A 24,656-nucleotide genomic window follows, 5' to 3' on the forward strand; every position below is an offset into this window, starting at 1 on the left:
ATATAAATTTTCTAATAATGAATAAAACATTAAAGAAAACCTCTGTCAGTACATCCTAACAGCTACAAAGATAGTTTTAGAGAACATCAGTGTTCAGACAATTCTTAGTAGTTAAGAGAATTTCTTTAATCTCACATATTCAGAGAAATGCTTTGAAACATGTCAAGGAGACAGCTCCCATTTGTGCCTTATAATTCTATCTTCACAAAAGATACAATTTTATTTTAAAATAGATCAACTTGTCCCACCTATCGTAGCAATTATCTCCTTCTAAATGGGAGTACAGATTCATCCCACACGGAGAAGTTAGCAATTTTTAAATATGTTTTTCCACACAATGTTTGTAAATGTCTCCAGAAAGACTTCCAGCATTTGTAAAATATATTGAATTAAGACACAGAGCAGATTTTGAGCATCGGACTGGAAGAAAACAGCATGCTGGTCCTATATCACTGCAAATTATTTTCCCCTTTAAGAAAACTGAAGCCACTTTTCCACCATCTTCAAGCACCCACCACCCACACTTGTCTCCTTATTTCTTATGTTCTCTCTACTGAGGGATTCTGGATGAAAATCACTAAAAGTCCAATGAAACCAAACCAGAGTCAGCTTCTTACAGGGAGGAGAGGGATCAATAACTGAACTTTAAAGCTGGAAGAAACCTTAAAGATCATCTAATACTATTAAAAAAGAAACCATACTTTTAGAAAAATAGTGCATAAAGATCCTGTAGGTGAAAATCAAAGTCCTCCCAAACGATCTTCAAACACAGTATCTATGAATAATCAATGTATCACTCAGGTATCAATTAAGTATCTTGGTTTGCTGTACATATGAAAATTATATTTAAATATACTTTCAAAAAAGATTAGCTCAGAATCATTCCCCATGCCATCACTTACAGCATCTATTAACCAAGGCTTAAAAAAGGTTTACAAATCACTCTAATCTAGAGCATTTAATCCATTCCCTGAAAGATTCAATCTCCATTTACTTCAAACTTTAGATATCATTTGGTGTGTTTTTTAACTACCCAGAATGCTCAACAAACCTCCTTTAATACTAAGGATAGAGGCACCTGGGTGGCTCAGTCCTTAAGTGTCTGCCTTCGGCTCAGGTCATGATCCCAGGATCCTGGGATGGAGCCCCGCATCAGGCTCCCTGCTCAGTGGGAAGCCTGCTTCTCCCTCTCCCACTCCCCCTGCAGTGTTCCCTCTCTCAGTGTGTCTCTGTCAAATAAATAAAATCTTAAAAAAAAAAAAAATACTAAGGATAAAGGCAAGAAGAGAAATAAAAAGGTAAGATTTTTAAATCAATTTAATTCACACTCTTACCCCTGGGTTTTTACTATTTTGGCTTATTCCCTCCACATTGATAAAGCAATCCTAAGCCTGTCTTCCAATCAACAGCAGTAAAGGCATTTTCCATGTAAACAAGGGCTGTTTCCTGGTCCATCTCCTAACCATTCTTCATATCACAAAATTTTCCCATCCTTAAAGGGGGAAAAAATTAAAATCCTGGTACTCTTATTTTCTTTAGGGGCCTAGAGACACAGGAAACATCGTCTGCCTGGTGACAGGTGCTCCAGGATAAAATATCCTGAATTTAAATGTTGTTTAGTTTCTCATCAATTCTTTTTTTTTTTTAAGGTTTTATTTATTGGATGGAGAGAGAGAGAGAGAGAGAGAGACAGCTGGAGAGGGAACACAAGCAGGGGGAGTGGGAGAGGGAAAACCAGGCTCCCAGTCTAGCAGAGAGCCCAATATGGGGCTCGATCCCAGGACCCCGGGATCATGACCTAAGCTGAAGGCAGACGCTTAACGACTGAGCCACCCAGGCACCCCTCTCATCAATTATTTTTAAAGCTACTTATATTGTGGAGTTTAGGAGAAGTGTCAGTGAGTATTACTGTTAGAATGCAAAATTAAACACTTAAAATGTTGAAAAATAGTTAACTCACTAAATAAATCTTCATTATATAACATTTATATTTTAGAATTCCTAGTAAAGAAAATAAATTTTCTAAGTATACAGTTAATCATTAAATTTTTAAATAGAGTAATCTCAATTGTACTCTCCCTTATAATGTAAAAAGAAAAATATTTAAAGTAATTGATAACTTCTCATCTGCAGTTAGTGATGCTCAATATATATAAATAGGCTCTACCCTCTATATGTCTAAACAGGCCATTATTATGCCAAGTAATAAATCATCCAAGATTATCTGAAATAACAAATCATACCATACTGATTTTGTACTTTATGGAGATATACAATGTAGCTTTATAGTTTTGGAAAATGGCAAGTAGAGAGAAATGTGTTTTCATTTTTTTGATTTGAAGCCATCTAATCTGGAAAACATTCAAAAAACTTTGAGCAACTACTTTGGTCAAGTCTGTAAAACCACATTCCATAAAATAAGCCTGCCACCATTTTGTTTTGCTAACCCTCTTTTACAAAAGATTAAACCCAGTAGGTTATCTATACTCTCTAATTTAAGAGCTATCCTGAGGCTTTCCACACACCTCCCCCCCTCATTCTCATAAGTCCGCTTATAAAAACAGAAGGTAAACTGTTATTTAAATCTGTATTAGAGACATAAATTTTTAAATCTTGGACTGTACTTCTGTGGATCAACTAATTCAATTTGGGGGTATGATCCCATCTTCTTCCACTTCCCCCTGCAGAAACAAAAAAGACACCTAGAACATTATGAATACTCACTGTTGTGTATTAAATATATTTTTGCTCCCTCATCAGGTATTGTGGAAATAAAAAAGTTGACTGATCAAGCCTTTATTTAGCTAAATGTTATCATAATTAATGCATACTGCTAAAACAAAAGAAGATTCTTGCAAATTAACTTGGGGGTTAAAAACCCATTTTGTCTTGTGCTTATCAAGGCAATAAAACTGAAAGTTTCAGGGGCGCCTGGGTGGCTCAGTTGGTTATGCGTCTGCCTTTGGCTCGGGTCATGATCCTAGAGTCCTGCATCGGGGTCATGATCCTAGACCCCGCATGGGGGGGGGTCCCTGCTCAGCGGGGAGTCTGCTTCTCCCTCTGCCCTTTACCCCGCTTGTGCTCTCATTCTCTCTCAAATAAATAAAATCTTAAAAAAAAAACAAAACTGAAAGTTTCATTGTTCTTAAGTGCCTTCACCTTAAACTGCATTATTTTTTTTTTAAGATTTTATTTGACTGAGAGAGAGAGAGCACAAGCAGGGGGAGCAGCAGAGGGAGAGGGAGAAGCAGGCTCCCCAAAGAGCAGGGAGCCCAACATGGGGCTCGATCCAGGGACCCTGGGATCATGACCCAAGCTGAAGGTACATGCTTAACTGACTGAGCCAGCCAGGCACCCCCACCTTAAACTGCATTAAATATTTACTTGTCAATTTCCGTATCATATGAAAACAAGAGGAGAGACTGAACACATTTAGGGAGTATATTTGGTCTGACTTAAAAAACAAACATTATGAAAAATTCACTTTCTTTATAAGCTTATTTATTTTTAGTAATCTCTACACCCAACATGGGGCTTGAAGTCACAACCCCGACATCAAGAGTTGTTTGCTCTTCCAAGCCAGCCAGGCGCCCCTAAAAAGTTCACTTTCAAGAGTCTTGGGTGGGAAGCACCTAAAGACATAAGCAGCCATCCTCCAAAGATTGAGGTAACAAAGAGAGGCCATTTGTGTCCATAGGGAGATAAAACATGTGAACAGGTCAGGGACAGAGAAAAAAGTGCTTCCAAACAGAGCCCAAATCACAAGTTACAAAGGCAGAAACAAGTACAGGTGTTGACTTTCAACAGAGCTGCTTCTCACATGGACAACTTTAAGCGCTACACTTCAAGTATACCACTTAAAGCAGGTAAGTTTTACTGAGACCAAAAAGGCCACCTACCTTCTTAATATATACATTTGACCTCTGAACAACATGGGTTTGAACTACACGAGTCCACTTATATAGGGTTTTTTTTTTTTTTAATACATAGAGTACTGTGAATGTATTTTCTCTTATGGTTTTCTTAGTAACATTTTCTTTCTCCAGCTAATTTTTTAAAATATAGTATATAATACATACAACATAGAAAATATGTGGTAATTGACTTTATATTATCTGTAAGGCTTCTGGTCAACAGGAGGCTATTAGTTAAGTTCTTGGGGAGTCAGAAGTTATGCTGGGATTTTCAACTGCATCATTCAAAGGTCAACTTTGCTACCAGAATTCACTAGTAAACAGAGTTGGAGTAGTGCTTGAAAAAATCCTAAGACCACCAGCAAGGAAAGGAACCAACACCACACCTAGAAGCTCAGTTTCCTGAGTTGGGAGAAGAGGGTGCTTCTAAAAAAGAAAATCTAGAGCACTAAACAGACTAAGCATACTTATTCATATTATCCATAATATTCACCAAAATAGTAGTAAAGAGTCACAGAAATAAAATCAATTGATTAAAGCATAGGATAGGGACCTAACAGTGAACCAAAGATTCTGACAGATTTCTTCAAGACTAAAGACCAATGAAATCATATCAATAATCAAAGGAATGCCAGACCTACAGCTGAAAACTGGCACCAGGAACCACAGCAGCAGTGGCAGGTGCCATTCTGGGTGAGAAAGGAAAACTGGAGTAGAAGAAGGGATGGGAGTTGGCTGGATTTACTAGACAGCTATGTGCTGCACAGCCAGTCCTCTCCTAATGGCTGTAAGAAGTACCCACTGCAGCCAATGAAACAGTCACCCCGGGGCAAAAACCAGAGAAATGCCCCGTAAGAATGCTAAGTCACGTGCCTAGGAAGGGCTAGACAGGCGACAGCAGCAGTCCACACTGCGCACTGGGGCCCCTTCAACCTGGCAACGGAAGAATGAGAACCTTCTTGCCAGGACCCCAATTCACACTCACTGAACTGAAGCATGCCGGTCCAATGGCTCACCACAAACACCGAATCTGTATGCAGCCCTCTCAACTTGGGAGGGAAGCGAACAGTGGCAGACGAAGTTCAGACTCGAGTTGGGCAACAGGGCTCACAGGTATTTATTATTAGAATACTAGAATGAAAGGGTCATGCATAGACCAAAGGTGACAAGTGTCATGAACAATTACTCTGCATCTGAGACTTTTAAAAAACTTTCTAGTGAAAGCTGAATGCGTATCAACTCATACAATATCATACAATTAAATCATCTCAAAATCAACCAACACATTGCAACACTACCCTTCAGTCCCAAGGTTAACATTTCTCCTATGAGTGGAACAAACTTAATGACACAGTATTACATCTCCCTCTCTATAGGTCCTAATAGACTGTCTTTTTCCAGTACAGTTTGTTTTCAATATTCAAAAGAATCTCAAAACAAAACATAGAATTCAATTATAGTTAAGGAAGGATGTGTATGTGAGTAAAATTATGTCCATACCATGTAAAAGTAGCTGAACGGTAAAGTCTGAGGTAGGAAGAAATATAAAAAGTACTAAAACCCTCACTGCGCATCTTGGGAAATCAAGAGAAACTGTCTAAAAGTGATAGGTCAAGAAAGAAAGGTTTAAATCAATTTTATAAAATTTTAATAAGGGGCGCCTGGGTGGCTCAGTTGGTTAAGCGACTGCCTTCAGCTCAGGTCATGATCCTGGAGTCCCGGGATCGAGTTCCGCATCGGGCTCCCTGCTCAGCGGGGAGTCTGCTTCTCCTTCTGACCCTCCCCCCTCTCGTGCTTTATCTCATTCTCTCTCTCAAATAAATAAAATCTTTAAAATAAAATAAAATTTTAATAATAACCAACAGAAAAAAACTTTAAAAGAGGAACAGAAATTGGCAGGACGAGAAGTAGTATAGAGAGCTATCTGATTTCATCTTTCTGGGAGGACAGTCATTAGTTTTTTTAAATACTAAAACAGGGTTATAAACATTACTATATTTAAAGTGACAGAAGTAACCAAAGGAAGAATTTAAAGATTTAAGATTAAAAGCAATTTTAGGAGTGCCTTGGTGGCTCAGTCAGTTAAGCATCAGGCTCTTGATTTCAGCTCAGGCCGTGATCTCAGGGTCATGAGATCGAGCCCCGCATCAGGCTCCAAGCTGGGCATGGAGCCTGCTTGCCTGCTTAAGATTCTCTTTCCCTCTCCCTCTGCCCCACCGCCATGTGCTCACTCTCTCTCAAAAAAAAAGGATTTTACCACTAAGGAGTGAGATTATAAAGTAAATTTTACTAACATACACATGTAAACTGAGTAATTAATGCTTAATATAGAAGTACAAATATGAATTTAACATGTCAGCTGAACATAGGCTGAAAAATACTACTTCCTGAAGGACTGGTTATAACAAACAGATAAGATAAACAGCAAGCAGCAACACATTTTTTTTAGCTTTTATAACTTTATACAAAGCAGATCTAGGTTTGTATTAGCAAGATAAATATTTACATTTTCAAGTATCTTCTTACTGAGTAACTGATTCCATGTAGTGTATTTTGTGGATGGTGTGTAAAAATGGAGAAAAATTTGTGTTTCTCCCTAATCTAATCTCTAACACAGATCTTTATAATGATATAGATCGCTACATTTTCTTAAAAGACTAGCATGAAAACCTACAAGAAGTAAAATCTTAAATTACACCTTTGGAGGAACTGATCTACACTATCTAAACCTTAAACAGCAGTAACTTTTTACTTTAGCTTTCTTAGTTGGGGCTTTCCTTTTAAAGAATTTTACTTAAGTAAATCAAAATTATTCAAAAATCTTTTGAAACAATGGTCAAATCTACCCGTTTTCTGAAACTACAAAAACCAAACTCCACCAAATTATTCCTAGAACCAAAACACATACTTTAGTACACTTGAACCTACAATACAAATCACTGTCAATAATACACATTCTTCACAATTCACATTTGCTTAAGAACACACGTACCCTTTTATTTTTTTAAGATTTTTTTTATTTATTTATTTGACAGAGAGAGAGAGAGAGACAGCGAGAGAGGGAACACAAGCAGGGGGAGTGGGAGAGGAAGAAGCAAGCTTCCCGCCGAGCAGGGAGCCCGATGCGGGGCTCAATCCCAGGGCCCTGGGATCATGACCTGAGCCGAAGGCAGACGCTTAACGACTGAGCCACCCAGGCGCCCCCACACGTACCTTTTTAAAGCAGCAGTTACTCCCACAGACTTTCCAGAAAAGCTAATACAGATAAGCTTATCATATTTTATCAAAACCAAAGAGTAAATTATTTATGAAGCCCTTGGGAATCATAAATATAATACAGAAATATAATACAGAAAATAAAGAGGAAATATAATACAGAAAATAAAAGGTCATCACCAACAACAGATTATTAATGGGTTTATTCTCATTTCTTCAACAAAATTTAAGAATCTATTATGTTCTAGGTATTACACTAATAAATAATACCTAGTTTCTCCATGCAGAAACTTTAAAATCCTGTATGATACTGTAACAAAAATTTTTTAATTTAATTAAAAATTAGAAATGCAAACTGGAAAATGTATTATTAGCAGTAAGCAAGCAGGAACATACTGGTTAAGGGCCTGGAATCATGCTCTGGTTTGCATCCTAGCTCCATCCATACTAGTTTTGTGACCTGGGCAGGAGACCTCCTCTCTGGTGGGGTTAATCATAATGCCTAACTCAAAGTTACCATGAAGAGCAAATGAGTTAAAAAATGTAAATTGCGGGTTCCTGGCTGGCTCAGTCAGTTAAGTGTCTGCCTTGGGCTCAGGTCATGATCCCAGGGTCCCTGGTGGAGCCCTGTATCAGGCTCCCTGCTCAGCAGGGGAGTCTGCTTCTCCCTCTGCTCCCACCCCCACTCGTTCTCTCTCATAAGATACATAAAAAGATACATAAAATCTTTTTTAAAAAATGTAAATTGCTTAGGATAGTTCTTGGCATTATAGTAAGGATTCAAAAAGGAACTCTTACAAATTAAAAAAAAACGAAAAGAAATACCAGCAAAGAATATTAAAAGGAAGCCCACAGAACATATGAATAACATAGAACATATTCAGTCTCACTAATATTCAAACAAATACAAATTAAATATTAAGTAGTTGTATCTATCAAACTGGCAAACATTTTTTAAATACCCAGGACTTTAGAGTATGGGAAAATACTGATGTGTAACTGGTAGAAGCATAAATTGTACTTTAAAAAGATATCTGAGGGGCGCCTGGGAGGTTCAGTCGATTTAAGCATCTACTTTCTGCTTAGGTCATAATCCCTGGGTCCTGGGATAAAAGGCCCACACCAAGCTCTCTGCTCAGAGGGGAGTCTGCTTCCCCCTCTGCCCCTCCCCCTGCTCATGCCTACACTCACTCGCTCTGAAATAAAAATCTTTAAAAAAAAGATATTTGAGGGCGCCTGGGTGGCTCAGTTGTTTAAGCGACTGCCTTCGGCTCAGGTCATGATCCTGGAGTCCCAGGATCGAGTCCCACATCGGGCTTCCTGCTCAGCAGGGAGTCTGCTTCTCCCTCTGACCCTCTTCCCTCTCGTGCTCTCTGTCTCTCATTCTCTCTCTCTCAAATAAATAAATAAAATCTTTAAAAAAAAAAAGATATTTGAAAATATGTTCAAAAATCTGTAAAAATGTACCTATCCTTTAATTCAACAACTGCAACTTTGAGGAATTGGACCTAGGCAATAAATCAAAGAGGAATGCAAACTACACAGTAATGTTCACTTAAACATTATTTACGAAATAATTAGCAACAATGGGGAATAGGTTAAATAGTAACTGATTTGCAGAATACTAATTAGCCATTAAAAATGATACTATAAAATAATATTAACGATGGAGAAATGTTAAAATTTTGAAAGACTATAAAAAGTAAAATATGACCCCAATTTTGTTTCTTAAATATGGTCTGAAGGAGCCATATGCACATAAAGTAACAGGCAATATATATACCAAAAAATTACAATGATTATTACCTGAATGTTAAAGGATTACTGGTGATTTTCACCTTCTTCTTTACAGAAGTTCTATCTGAACCTGAATTATTTTTAAGTAAAAATAGATAAACTGGATTGTGGTGGTGATAACTGCACAATTGTGTGAGTTCCATAAAAACTCAAATTTACCCATAAAATGCATAAATTTTATGGTGCATAAATTATATTTCATAGGATAGTTATGCATGTGCATGTGCGCGCGCGCGCGCGCACACACACACACACACACACACACACACCTTATAAAAAAGATGAGGGGTTGGAAAAAGTCCCTACTCTCAAAGAAAGAAAAACATTACAAACGTGTCTCATATGAATGGGGAAAAAAGAGAGCTTAAGTATTTCAGGTATCTTTCAACAACAGATCTGCATAATTGTGACAAGATATCTTTCTACTATATTCAGATAAAAATGGATGTTAATCATTTCATAATTATGAAAAAGCAAAATGTTTATTTTGAGCTAACTTGGTTCCCAGAAAAAAAACCTTTACCCATCACATTTTTTCCCTACTACCTGCTCCTGGAAATGCTTTCTGCCTAATTCCAAGTCCAACTTGTAGACGACAAAGTTGCATAATCTTAACACCTAATAAATAAAACAGCCCTTCAACACAAATTTTAAATTACATAAATGAGATATAAATTTGAATTGACTGTAATTCTGATAATACAAGCATAATATAAAATTTGAGACATTAACATGTAATTTGAGAAGACATGTCAATTTCTCAAATACAGGAGAAATTTAAGAAAATGCAAGGCTCTGGGGCACCTGGGTGGCTCAGTTGGTTAAGCATCTGCCCTCGACTCAGGGTATGATCCCAGGGTCCTGGGATGGAGCCCCACATCAGCCTGCTTCTCCCTCTTCCTCTGCTGCTCCCCTTGCTTGTGCTCTCTTGCTCTGTCAAATAAATAAATAAATAAAATCTTGAAGAGAAGAGAAGAGAAGAGAAGAGAGAAGAGAAGAGAAAAGGGGTGCCTGGGTGGCTCAGTTGTTGGGTGTCTGCCTTCCACTCAGGTCATGGTCCCAGGGTCCTGGGATCGAGCCCCGCATCGGGCTCCCTGCTCAGTGGGGAGCCTGCTTCTCCCTCTCCCACTCCCCCTGCTTGCGTTCCCTCTCTCACTGTCTCTCTCTCTGTCAAATAAATAAAATCTTGGAAAGAAAGGAAAAGAAGAGAAGAGAAAAGAAAAGAAAATACAAGCCCCAAATATGCATAAACAGTATGGTAATAACTGGACGGGGAAATAATACTAATAACAAAAATAAGAGCACATCTCTTGGACAACTGTGATATATGCACCCTGCACTCCATGTATTATGAGGTATTATTCTCCATAGGAAGAAACTGAGATTTGGAGCTTGTACTTTGTTCTGATGGTTAGTTCTATACTAATGTATTTATATCATACCCCCAGATCCCTTCTATTTTCCTTTCTTTTATGTGTCTTGAGGTGAAGAAGTATGCCCTGATTCCCCTACTTAGAAACAGCACAGAAATTTAGTTAGTAACTTTCTCCCCGCTACCTTTCCTTTTCTCTAGGCATCTGATTTGAATATCCTTTCACTCCCCATTAATAACTATGAAGCAAACAGCAACTTTCTTCTACTTTTATTTTTCTGATTATTGGTACTGCACCTTCAGAGAAGAGAATATCGGCATTATATATTACAGTCACACACGCCATCACCTGGTGTAAGTTTCACCAGCATCTGAGTAACACTTCCCTTATATCCATGTCCCTAAAGTCTTCTTGGTTGCCAAAGTTTACTCCCTAGTAGATTCCTCAAGTGTTCAAAGAAACAAAAGTTCCCCAACTTCATATTGTGTTCATAACACTGTTTTTATACTTTAGTCAATTTAGCTGGATATAAAACTCCAGGCTCTCTTTTGCTTTCCTTGAGAATACTAGGTGTTACTCCATTGCTTCTGGCATAAAGTGTTGCTATCAAAATCAGATAATCTAATATTTTTTCCCCTTCATAATGACTTGGGTCTTCACCTAGATACCCCAAGATTCTTTTCTTTCAAGTCCAGTAATTTTTAAAGAATATATCTGCCTGTTGGTCATTTCTGTATCTATTTACATAAGTATACAACACGCCCTTTCCAAATGCGGTAGCAAATCTTTTATTTCAGGAAATTTACTTCAATTATTAGTACTTATTTTCATTGCTTTGCTTCCTCCTCGGGATCTCTTATTACTCTACAGTTGACACCTTACTGTCTTTAATAACGCATCTTTTTCTAGATGGTTATTTTTCTTCAGTTTTTAATTTCTTTTCTCTTATTTCTCTTCAGTTTCTCTAAAATTCTCCATTGTGCTTTTCACTCTTGTGTTCCTTCTAGGTTAGGTTTCATTTCATTAGTGACTTTTTTTTTTAATTTCTCTTTCCTCAGTTGTCACATTTCTAAGACTTCCCTATTCAGATTTATGTTGCTTTTGTATTTGTATCACTTTCTAAATTTACTTGGGTTTCTTCTGAAACATTAGGTTATAGTTTTCACTAGTTCCATGGACATTTCTTTCTGGCACGCTTTCATTGTCTTCACGAATATTTATTCTGCTCCTTATTCCTTTCTTCTTACAAAAACTCTGTGGGAGGGGTGCCTGGGTGGCTCAGCCGGTTAAGTGTCTGCCTTCTGCTGAGGTCATGATCCCAAGGTCCTGGGATCAAGCCCCACAACAGGCTCCCAGCTCAGAGCAGGGGCCTGCTTCTCCCTCTCCCTCTGCAGTTCCCCCTGCTTGTGCTCTCTCATGGGCTCACTTGCTCACTCTCAAAAAAAAAAAAAAAAAAAAAAAACACCCTCTGTCGGAAATTTGACTATGATCCTTGTCTGTTACTCATTTTCATATAAAATAAAAAATTTTCAAGAAAACTGGAGGAGCTAGCTTTTCTGTGTTTAGTAATAGGCCTTTCCTGTTTTTATGAAGGGTACTGAAATACAGCCTCATAAATGAGGTCTCCTGTGCATTCACCTTCTCCCACTTCATCTGACCTTTCTCCCTTTGCCTCTACTGCCTCCATCCTGCTTAATGTGGATTCTATTCCCAGCAGTGTCTCCTTAAGAGTGGGGCTTTGGCCAGGAAGGAGCTTCAGCTGGCTTTGAAAGTTCATAGGGACCAGACAGCTCTGACCCCAAAGAACTCCTGTGCATCCCTTATATACTGGGAACTGAGAAACATCTTAGTCTCTGCTGTTCTCAAACTTGCTTGACACACTTTCCAGGGAGTTTTTGGTGGCTATCTTGAGGTTTTTTTGTTCTCAGGACTTTCAGATAGCCCGCTGCTTCCTTCTGCATCCCTCTGTAGAAATGCTGACATCAAGCAGGTCTTGTCGTTATTGGATATTTGCCACCCATTATATTAGGGTTTGTGGGGATACCATTCACCTAGTCTTGTAGAGGTAGCTGAACGTGAATTTTTAGTTTTGCCGTTCTAGCTACTCTGTTTTTAGAGAAAGCTGTAGAGATTCAAAAAACTATGCCCTGCTGTCTTCTCAGAGCTCAAACATTCTTTTGGAGGTATATTTAGTAAGTATCCCTAAAATCTAAAATTTTTTTTAAGATTTTATTTATTTGAAAGAGAGCAAGAGAGCACAAGCAAGGGGAGCGACAGAGGGAGAGGGAGAAGCAGGCCCCCCGCTGAGCAGGGAGCCTGATGCGGGGCTCAATCCCAGGACCTTGGGATCATGACCTGAGCAGAAGGCAGACACTTAACCAGCTGAGCCACCCAGGCGCCCCCCCTAAAATCTAAAATTAACAAAGATCAATTTATTTGCTTTTACTTTAGAATAAAAGCACTAAGGACCAAGAAATGCAACTTTGCAATGTGATTAACCTTGGGTTTCCCATCATTTCCATATATATCAAATGCTCTCTTACGTGATATGTACAGGATGTAATCATTAATTGCTTCCACTTAGAAATTAGAGGCTGAAATAATAAAAATACGAAATACAAAAGGAAAATGAAAGAGAAAATAAAGTGGAAGTCTTAAAACAATTTTAAGAAATTTATTAGAGCAAACATTCACATTAAGATATTTTTAGGGATTAGGATGGCAAAAATTATTCTTTCTGCAAGGATTCACTAAGCCACTTTTATGTCCCAGGAACCCTGCTACACAGACACGGGGCACACAAGAAAGATAAGCCACAGCCCTCTGATCTTGAGGAACTGTCAGACCAGGTGGGACAAAAAAACCGGTAAGCAAACGTGTGCAAACACTATAAAGGCATTAGCTAAAAATGATTTGCTAGAAAGAAATAATCCTGGAAGGAGAATATCTACCAAACTTTTAGGTTTGTTGCTTACTTTATGCATTTCTTTTTTCTTTTTTTAAGTTTTATTTATTTAAGTAATCTCTACACCTGACTTGGGGCTCAAACTCACCATCCCAAGATCAAGAGTCACATGCTCTTCCGAATGTGCCAGCCAGGCGCCACTTACTTTATTATACATTTCAGAAGCACTTGGAACTCTTTCCTCCGCTAAGTATACACTATTACTTTCGTATTTCCTAAAATAGGAGATTCTTCTTTTTGCCAACTGAATTAGAGAGTTATTTTTAACTATAATACTCAATGCTCACAAAGTTATATTAAAAGACACACATTCATGTAATGCTAGTGAGTGTAAACTGGTACATATTAACAAAAAACTTTCTGAAAAGTTGTATCAAGGGCCTTAAAATTTTCCAAACTCTATAACCCAATACTTACACTCCTAGGAATCAATTATAAGAAAGTAATTTAACATACAACCAAACATTTATGCACAGATATTAGTGCTTTAAAAAAAACGGAAAGGAAAAATTTAAAAAAAAAGCAATGTCTAATAAAGAGATATCAAACTTAACTAGGAAATGATCATATAATGAAATAGTCTCAAATCAGCACACTTTAAAATGAATTTCTAAAAGTAATTCACCCTCAGAAGACAGTTATAGTTCTGAATGCTCTAGACTGGTTCAAATTTAAAATGACAGCAGATCACTATAGTTAGTTACGTTTTTGATGACACAGGGAAATATTTATGATATAATGCTAAGCCAAAAAAGAGAAGATATAAATAATATAAAATACATTCTAACCCAAGCATACCATCCTGAGCGTCAAAAATGGCACAGAAAACCAAAACTGAAAGGGAATGTGCCAGAATGAAGTACACAGAACTTTGGGTATATTTCCTTCTACTTACCTATATTCTTATAAATTTCCAAATTTTTTCAGTGATTGTGTATTACTTTTAAATAATAAGAGAGAAAAAGTAAAAATCTGAGAGCAAAAATAAATTCACTGAGTTTATCATTCACCAAAAACAATAAATCTGTTAATTATTAGAATGGAATCTGATAGCCCACGGTTAAGAAATGAGTAGGAGCTACAGAAGGGAAAACACATAAAGATCAGATGCACAGGACTGTGTGAAGAACAATTCCAAAAGGAGGCAACTGGCAATATGTGCCAAATATTTCAATGTACAAACCCAACACAGCGCACCCTGCATCTGAGTGAGATTTAAAAGTTCTTTTTTTTAAATTTACAGATCTGGCTTCTAATTGTTCTATAATATATGTCATACTCCTATGATAGCTGAAGTACGCAAACCTTGCCCTACAAAACTCACATTTTTAAATAGAGAATCTAAAATTTTAAATTTTGCCATATTAGTTTTAAACACTTAAATTCATACATTTAACAAATATGACAATGACCCTATGAACAAATCGGCACAATTTAAAATAAATTTCCAAGGCATTCCTCCTAAAAGAGTTGTCATTCTGTATGTTCTAGAACTATTTCAAGTTTTAAAGTGACTAGCCTATCACTGTTGTTCAAAGACAATTTTAATTGTTAAAGAAGCCCATGTCAACAAAATAAAGAATGGCATCAACTGCTATATCCAACAGATTTCCAGAAATTATGTCCCACTGGATGCTAATGAGCATAAACAACAAAAAAAAGGGTGGGGAGAGTTCCTTTTATCAAGTTAAATTGAAAAAAATGCAAGGGCTTTTATGTTAATATACACAGTAATCTCACAGACAGTGCATCTTGCAAATGCAATCTCAGAACTGAGTGATTCTACATCCTTCAAATAAATGAAATCTGGTTACGTCTTAATTCAAAAGGGTAAAGAATGTTCCTAGGTTCCCAGGATAACGGTATGCTTAGGTAGAATGTCACTCATCTCTTAAGGGAATGAAAGGGAGTGAAGGGGTGTGTGCAGAAGAGACATCCAGGAGGCAGCCACATAGTCTGGAGCTCAGGAGAAAGGAATGGGACACAAATGCAGACCCTGGTAACATCAGCATGTGGATGTCAGGTGAGGCCACTATTGCGAATACTATTAACCAAAGAGTATTTTCTGTTTTTACTCTAGATGCCTTAAATTCAATACATTAAGTCTTAAAAACATGATTTATCATAACCATCCACTGCATCATTTCTTACATATCTGCCCCCTCCTCCAACTGAACTGTGCTCCTGGATTCCTAAGCACAGGGACCCTTGTGAGCAGAGCACCTATTACAGTATGTTACAGTACCTGGTACAAAGCAAATGTTAACCAAATAAATGTTCGGTCACAAATAATTTTTTCATCCAAAAATTAAAAAATAATCTAATTTTACTTTATTTGTATTCTTATTTTTAAATATGCAAAAAGAAACAAGTACAAGAATACCTATATACACAAGTACTAGAGATGCATCAAAGTTGGACTCTGGCTTGGTGTTCAGTAAAAATCTATTATTAAAGCTTTTGCTTTTGAAAAACCAATCATCAGTCAACACCTACTTCAATAACCTTTCTGGTATCCCTGTACCCATGCTTAATCAATGAAATGGTATGAAAGAGTAGGGTATCATCACAGCTAACCAACATAAAGTCAGTACAATGAAAGCCTAGGGAAAACAGAATATTCACTTTCAAGTATGCATAAGCATTCTAGAAATAACTTTCACTGAAAAACTTCTTATGAGCTTTTATGTGTTAAAGTGCTATCAGTTGAAGTATAATAAAATGTGTGCACAGTAATACAAGAGCAAACTGTTGCATTAATTAATGATGATTAGGACAGCTGCTAATTTTATGTCCAAAAACAATTATTAACTTGCAAATTGTTTAAAAGGGAAATACACCAAGAGCTAATACATATACTAGAGAAAGCTAGATCTTCCTTGAGTTTTTTTCCTTTATAAGTCAATAAATGTTGACAGTTTTTAAAGAATACAAGGCCAAATGATAGAGACTGGATTATATCATATATCTAACCTCTGTAGAATTTTTTTGTCTTCTAGCATTCATAAAATTAACTAGGTAACCTTTATAAATGGTATTCACTCTTTAGATATTTCCCACTTCATCCATAAGCCCTTCAAGAAAAAGAGCTATTTGGGAATGCTTCGTATCGTGTAAAGATTAAAGTAGAAATAAAATAGCAACTTTGCCACCTCAAAATTTCATCAGGGAAAATCTCCAAAATCATTAATATTCATGGATAAATCTATGAGATACCCCAAAAATACTTTGTTCCTCTACTGACCTCAGCTGAAAGTGAGCATCTACTTGGTATAGCCAATGTGCAGTATACTGCCCAGCGAGCAATCCAGGAGCTGACAGTGCTGAGAAACTGTTCCTGCCCCAAAAGGCCAAACTTATAAAATCTGACAACAAAATGTTCATAAAATTCTAAAATATTTCTCTGTAAATACTCCTATTTATTTCTTTACGACGGTGCTACTCAGGCTGAGCACCATGTTGACTTTCTCGGCCACTCAGCCAGAACCCGCACGCGGAGCAGCTCTAGTTTGCCTAGGCAGACACACACGCGCCCATCGGAGATGGGGCACAGAGGATTACTCAGTCACCTTCTACCTAAAAAACAATTACCATCAGATTCTTTGAGTCCCTCAGGAACATAAAGTATTATTTGATCTATAATTTAACTTAAAAATATATTCAAACATATTTCTTCATTCAAAATAATAGTCATTTTTTTAAATCCCACTCTAAAGTCAAAAAGGTAATTTTTTCCTTTAGAAAACAAAGATCACCAAAAACAAAAACTAGTCACAAAATGTTAAGAGCTACACCAATAATGTGATTAAGTATCTATATGAGGTTTATGTAGTTACTTCTTTTCCAGTTAAAGACCACATTTTTCAAACAGTTTATAAATATAATCCAATTAAGACTATCCTGACAAAGTCTGTAGATATAAGCCACTTGGTTCAACAAAACACCTCACAATCAGTCTGATTTAAAGAACATACAAGTTTAAAGGTTAACACTTTATCCATTAGCTACACTGTATTTTCAAGAGTCTGAACATAGCCATAGATGAGCTAGCCTCCAGTTTCCCATTTTCCATCAATAAGATCACCTCAATTAATAATAAAGCAATCCAAAAAATTCTTTCAGAAATGCCTTTATAGTGCTTCTCCTGCATAAATACAAATAACAAATGGATGAAAGGAAAGGAGAAAGGGAAGAAAGAAGAGAAAGAGATAGGGATGGAGGGAACAAGGGGGAAGAAAAACAAAATCCCAGACCATTTTTTTCCAAAGAATCATACATATGGGTGTAACATCCTTAATTTAATTGTCAGTCTTATTTTAGATACACTACTAACACCTACTCCACATGCCTTTAAAAGATTCACTCTATTTTAATGGGGATCTGAAGGACACACACATTCAACCATAAAGGTGAATACTAGTGAATATTTTATTTTTAACAGAAACCCTTCAATTCTCACCAAAGTATTAGCCAACCAACCACTTTCAAAAAGGTCAAGACTAGCAATCACTATGCTGTACTTGTATTAATACCACACTGTAACTCACTATCAAATGGACTCCCAAAGTCGTTTAGTAAATATTCCAACTAACTTTGTATTTATTGATCTAAATTTAATTCCCCCCCAATGCTGTTTATCAGAAAGCTCCCCCATTCAAAATACAGCACCAGTTCCCACATTCGCTCAGACAGCCACAGCTTTACTGTATTTCAAAACTTGAGTCACCTGTATGCATCGTCTTCTTTCAAGTCTCATATCATCCTGATGGGGTGGGGGGAGGGAGGGAAGAGTCCAGCAGCAAAACTATAACACTGTGTGAAGAAAAACAGATTATGATAAGAGATAAGGATGCAAGACAATTACCCCTATTGAGGAACATCTAATGTAACTACATTCCCCAAAACAGAGATAAAATTACTGCAAATCCGTTTACTAACATTTATTTATGCTTACTTGAAAATAATTTTTATTAATGAAAATCAATTATATATATAAAATGTAAAGTATTCAATTGTCAAGGAGAAAAAGTTTCAAAATCTGCCTACTACCAATGAAACTTCAGGCATTTCTAGGTATGAAATGAACAGTCAATACTCCACTATTCTATATAATTTATCTGGGAAAAATTCACATTTTGTAATATCCATCAATTCACAAATCAGTATGAATATGAATTCACTTTTCATCGTGGCTTACTACCAGAGAGGTAAGCAGAGGTAATGCAAGTTGCTTTTACAGGGAAGATAATATGTCAATCTACCAATGTTATGTGTAAATTAAGTTCTGAGATACTGCTAACAACTGCTTCCCTAAAGCCCACAAGCCCTCATTTGCTTTTGCTCTCCAAGTGGCTTCTCTTACACTTTACTGTAAGTCTTTCACTGTACTTCCTACTTACTGCTTCCATTGGTATTTGAAAAATGATCAGCAAAATTTATAATGACTGACAGGAAAGCAAAAGCAACCTCAATGTTGTTATCAACTGAGAGCAGGTGATAATAGAAGAGAGGAGGACAAGCACAGGCTACAACCGAACTTATTATAAGTTGAGTCTAAAAATTATTTTTAAATTGATACTATGGAATTCAATAAATATTACTAATGACACAATGTTGCTTATGTTGGCCAAGTTCCCAAGCCAGCCAAAAAAACTTACTGATACCAAAAGATATTATTGATCATGAGCACTGGGGACCCTGAGAATACCGAAAGGTAACCAATTCTCGATCCTATCTGAACAAAGTCTAAAATAGGTTGTTCTCCTTCGTTAGCACTCTCTCAACTCCTGCTGTCTCTAATACCCTAAATTTTACCTTAGGGAAGCCCAATCATCCTGCTTCCCAATCCTTTCTCCTAAGTAGTCCTGTGTTCCTAAATTACCATCCAAAATTCCTATTACCTCAGTGTGGTTCATTTCAGGTATGTGATAGAAAGAAATCAACTGGACTGAAATAATTTACTTTCATATTTGCAATTTTCAACAAGGATGCTACTAGTTAGTCCAAATGAACCCCTCATTAGTAGAATTCTAATCACATTACAAAATAAAGTTTAAAATGACCAAGGTCGCTTGAAGAAAAACATTTTTAGGTAAATGGTCATAATATAGATTTGAATGTATATTTATTTCCCCAAAATATTTCTGCTCTTCATTCATTTCTCCTTCTATTTTTGAACTCCCAGGTTCTTTAAAAGCTAGACGTCTGTACTCCAAATAGCACTAACTGGAAGAGCAGCTCAGGGACAGGGATGTACATGTATGAATTATCTATAACTTAGGAACTGCCTGTGTCTAAAATCATTACCTATATTCCAGATTCCACTCCTAAAGAACCACGTTTCCAGTTTAGATGCTATGGTAAAACCTTAGACATAGGACCAACTGGTACCCATTTTGGGGCGTGTATGGATAGATGGATGAACATTAAAGTACTACATCAAAACAGTTTTATTCCAAAAAGTAATAGTATCTGAAGCCTCAAGAGTAACAATTTTTACTTCAAAGACATAGTTTTCTAACCATTTTTCTCTCACAAATGGTCTTTACGATTTTAGCATGGACCATGGGGACAGGAAATGTGAATTAAATCTCCAGCTATGAATTATATATTATCAAATCTTTTAGGTTCTCAACATCCCATTCTTCAACTATAAAATGTTAACTTACAATGCTATCTACACTTTACCAACTTCAATGGTTTCAACAGGATAGATACTGCTGATACCAAAGGACTTCATAAGAAAAAAGCAGAATCAGATGAACCATTAGCATTTTTTATTCTATTAAAAGCAGTTAGAAATTAGCAGATTATCCCATTACTGTACGAAATATTTATAGGTAAGAATATGGGCGGGCCAAGTGATAGGAGAGCAAGCATCTGACTAAGGATCAGAAGAAGCATGCATCAATATTGTCTGAACCTAAAAAGGATATCTTTTAGGCAAGTCAACCATTAATTACTACTCATTTGAAAAGCAGCCTTTAGCAAAGGGTAAAGTATCTCTACAAGTTACAAAACTTGCTGCCTTCATATGCGGCAACTAAACCATCACCTACTGAGCAATGCTAAAACTCCTTAAATCTTGACCTTGGACTGCTTTAAATGAAGATTCTAGTGATAATTCCATATATCCTTTAGGTTGTTCACTTTTCAAAAAAAAATGTTTATATCAGGTCAGCATTTTATGACAGTAGGTAACAGCAAACACCAAACGTACTTTGCAAACTATAAACACAATTTTCTTTCTAAAGAAGTCTAAAAATCCAGTCATATTTTAAATTTTTCTGAGAAAAACCTACAGTGAATTTTTCACCTTTCCCCCCACAAATGGAGTCATTCACAAATTACGGAGCTAAACAGATGCTAATGAAAAGCATCTACTATCCTTACCACAGGCACCTCCTATTATCCTCAAAATCTTAGTGTGCTTTAGCTCACATTTTGCCAAACCACGCAATTTAACAGTCTGCGAGCAAACTAGAAACTGAGCTTAACTGGTTTTTAAAGCTAAACCTACAAACCATTTTTTGGTTGTCTGAAAATCACTACATAATAGTAACCTACAGCACATCTGCAGGGAGAGAATTTCAACAGGCTGAGTTTAAAACACATGGAATGCCCAGATAGGTATCAGACTCAGTCTCTTGGCACCTGTCTCTTTCTACAGAGGGAGGGGGAAGGGGGAGGACACTGAGACACCTAATTAAAAGCAGTGACAGACTGAGATTTATAAAATTAATGCTAATCCTCAAAGATCAAGACTGGCAAAACAGTGATTGAAATGAATACATTAGCATGATATGGCAAATCCATATTAACTCAGGAGTTAATGAATTAAATGGTAGCTATGACGTTTTCTCTTTCATGTCACAATGTCTTATAATGACATAAAACTAAAAATTATATGTAGTTTCAAAATAAATTAGTAGGTATGACAAGCAGCAGGTGAAAATAATCAGTATGACACAGGCTTCAGAAATACTGATGGGTACTGTTTTATTAAGCTGGGTGGAAGCACACAGCTGTTTTTTATTATCTTTTAATTTTACAAGTTTTGTATAGTATGTATGTATATTTCAAGATAAGAATTTTAATCCACATTAAAAAAACAAAATATAACGCACAATAGTATTTAAAAGGACAATTCAGATACCTTAAAGATGCCAATTTAAGAATAAGCTACCCCCTCCCAAAAAAGAATAAGCTACAAAAATGAAAGCAGGGAAAACTAAGCTGATAGATCTACAATTTGACTCATGCATTAAAATTACAACGTGATTATCTAAAAATTATACTGACTGGCTTTCCTTATAAACTTCTACTCTTTTACACTAACATTAAGGAAGCAACAGACGTGTCTTCTTTCTCCATATAACAATTTTAGAACAGATTTTCTAGAATTACAATAGCCAAAGAAGTCAAAGCAAAAAGAAAATAGGAAAAAAAAAAAACCATGGTTTTATACCTAACACAGGAAAAAGAAGTCTATTAACTCTAATTCCCAATAAGATGATCAAACGGCATGAAGAGAAAAAGCATTTTCACTAACTGGAGATTTCAAGTGAAATTCTTAAAACCAAGATGATTTATGACTCCTCCAAAACCCCTAGAAATAATCCTAGTCTTAAAAAAATTAAAAAGGAAAAAAAAACTTAAATGCATAAGACTTTAGAATGGGATATCAAAGAAAATTTTGAGTAAAACTGCAGGGAAAAAAGTAACATCTGCCAAACACTATGCACCAACTACTCTACTGAGACACTTTACAGAAGTTGACACATTTAATCTCATAACAACCCTAGAAGTAGGCACTGTGATTTCCATTTCATCAATGGGCAGAGCAAATTCAGAGAGATGAAACTGCCTGGCCGAAGGTCATAGCTTGTGAACTCTGGTCCTACACCAAAGTTCATTATTTTCCACCACACCAAAATGCCTCTAACTAATAAGCACTGAAACAGTCATGGGAAAATTTCAAAGATTCAAGAATCTAGGTGTGTCTGGGTCTGATTTTAAGACCCCATACTCAATCTTCCACCTCAACCATCCCAAACAAGAAAGTTCATAAGCAGTAAATTAATTTGTAAAAAGCATTGTAATTTAGGAGAATGGTAAAGAAACTCCCCTCAAGTTAGTCTAGCAGAGAAAATTGGATCACAGCATATAACAGACTGATATATATATTCCCTCTACCAAAAAAATTAAAGGAGACGAACTAAAAAGGGTAAAAACCAAAAGCAGGTAAGTCATTACTGCACCAAAGCCTTGAGCAAGATAAAAAAAACATGAAGGATTATAATTATATGACTCCAATGGCATGTGGGAAGTGGAAGTAGCTGATGTAAGTGTTAAAGAAAATAGAAAGATGTGATTTCTCATGAAATTATGTGAAAAAAACTAACAACCCTAAGCACTAAAGAGAAGGTTCAAGAACTAGGAGCTGAGTGGATTAAATAAATGTTGCCCAAAATTTTTGCTCCTTCAAGGACCAAGTTACTTGGCCTCTCTGGGACTGTATCTGGGCTCAAATGCAACAAAATTACGCACTGAGTATTTGTATACAACAAAAATACAGGAAAACAGGAGGAAAATGCCCCTTAGGCATATTATCTGTAACATAAGGCATTGCCAATTATCCTTTTTAAAACCAGAGGGCAGAGACTAGAAAGTCAGAAGTAAGCTGTGATCAGTAAGTGTGGAAAGTACTGTTACCCTGTCACTAATTCAAAATGCCAACCACCAACATATTTATATGTATTCTTTTGTATTTTAAGTTCCTCGAACATAAATTCTCAGGCCACAGAACGTTTTAGGAACCTTAGCTCCCACTATTAGAGACTGACTACTACATAAAATAGATGCTAAGAAATACACCATAAGTGAACCTAAGTTCCAGAAGGCTCATTTCTAAGACAGTTGGATGAAAGTCAATATTAATCACTATTTTAGTTTTATGTGGAACTAAACAGACTTTTAAAAGCTGGCTTGGCCCACCTCTGTCTGTAGAGTTCCAGGCCCACATTTCCAAGGGCCCAGCGAACAGAGCTTGAATGTCCCAGATATTATTGTTCCCAGTCATTACTGAAGAGATGTCTTACCTTTAACAGATACATATTTTCCTTTCATTCACTTAATTCCCATAAATAATTATATAAGGTAAGTAGTACTATTATCCCCAATTTACAGGTGACGAAAACTGAAGCCTAGAGAAGTGAAGTTGCCCCAAGTCACACATGTCTAATGGTGAAGAGAAAAAATCCAAATCCAATCAAAATGACTCCAAAACCAATGCTTTCAGGCACATACTAAATTGAATTTACTCTATCCTCGCCCTTCTCCCCTGCCCCCAAAAGGGGAGGAAAGACCAGGCAGGACAGGGAAAAAAAAAAAAAATCCGTTTCTCCTTCCTGTATTCCCAGTCTTGGGTGACAGGTGTCACCATCACCGCCATCTCCCAAGGAGAACCCTAATCACCGAGGACCTCTTTCCTAGTGCTTACACCACATCCATCCGGCAAATTCTTGTGTTGGATTCACCTCAGAAAGGTCTTCCCAACTGGCCTTATTGCTCCATCTCTAGTGTGCCTGCCTCGATCAACACCCTCCCTGTGCTATCAGCACTCCCTGCTCAAATCTACCCATACAACCCACTCTCACCCAAACTGCAGGCCTCAAAACACACGCTGTCACCATTCCAGCCCAATCATGTGCCATCAGGCTGTTCTGAAGCTGGAACTCAACGACGGTCTTCTCTCCATTTAAAATTAAAAACCTCAAGTTTTTCTCCCATCATTTATCTGAAATAAACAGAATGCATTCTGATTGTAACACATTACATGCTCCTTATTTTTAAAAAAGGGAATAAGAAGAAACTGAATAGGAATAACCAAAAGTCACACAAAATTCCAATACCCTAAGGAATCTCTGCTCCTATTGTTTATTTCACATCTTTACATCAACACTTTATATTTGCAGCATCCTTCATGGTTGTATAGTACCCCACTACACAGATCTAAGTTTACTTGAAGCAAATACCTATTGGGGGATATTTGGGTTGTTTCCAAATTCTCACTACCATAAATTTTGAAACTTGGAGCCTGCTTTTACCCATTTGCTGATAGGAATTAAAAGCAAAGTAATATGAACATCAAGACTTTTTGCATCTCTGTTGATATGCTTGCTTACAGATATATTTTATATCACCTACACATAATGTACTCAAACTTCCTATTATTCAATAGATCCTAGCTTATAAAAGGAATTAAAAAGGAATTAAATGACTTCTAGGTACTCGGAGATTCACATCAGAGCAGCATCTAATGTGTAGTGTTACCCCTGGTTGCATTTCCCTACCCAACCTCAACATTTGGGTTGATCTCATTCACTTATA

At 36.7% G+C, this 24,656-nt stretch overlaps 1 protein-coding gene and 1 long non-coding RNA gene across 4 annotated transcripts in view; one reads left to right on the forward strand and one right to left on the reverse strand.

The window, feature by feature from the left end:
• The window catches only part of DYRK1A (dual specificity tyrosine phosphorylation regulated kinase 1A), a 150,276-nt gene that overhangs the window by 76,955 nt on the left and 48,665 nt on the right, over window positions 1-24,656 (reverse strand). For 2 of the 3 annotated variants that reach the window (XM_073890089.1, XM_025871446.2), the window contains exon 2: window positions 17,992-18,077. The exons of the other annotated variant lie outside the window; for it this stretch is intronic. In XM_073890089.1, the coding sequence (XP_073746190.1) occupies window positions 17,992-18,001 (10 nt within the window). In that variant the 5' untranslated portion in view covers window positions 18,002-18,077. The remainder of the gene's footprint in view (window positions 1-17,991; window positions 18,078-24,656) is intronic. 3 annotated transcript variants of the gene reach the window in all.
• The window catches only part of LOC112823637 (uncharacterized), a 43,975-nt gene that overhangs the window by 10,226 nt on the left and 9,093 nt on the right, over window positions 1-24,656 (forward strand). Inside the window, exon 2 of the long non-coding RNA XR_003208082.2 lies at window positions 13,073-13,166. This is a non-coding gene — a long non-coding RNA (uncharacterized lncRNA). The remainder of the gene's footprint in view (window positions 1-13,072; window positions 13,167-24,656) is intronic.

The sequence above is a fragment of the Callorhinus ursinus genome, unplaced genomic scaffold, assembly GCF_003265705.2.
Source record: "Callorhinus ursinus isolate GAN/ISIS: 27379988/994484 unplaced genomic scaffold, GSC_fseal_2.0 scaffold1, whole genome shotgun sequence".
Taxonomy (NCBI): domain Eukaryota; kingdom Metazoa; phylum Chordata; class Mammalia; order Carnivora; family Otariidae; genus Callorhinus; species Callorhinus ursinus.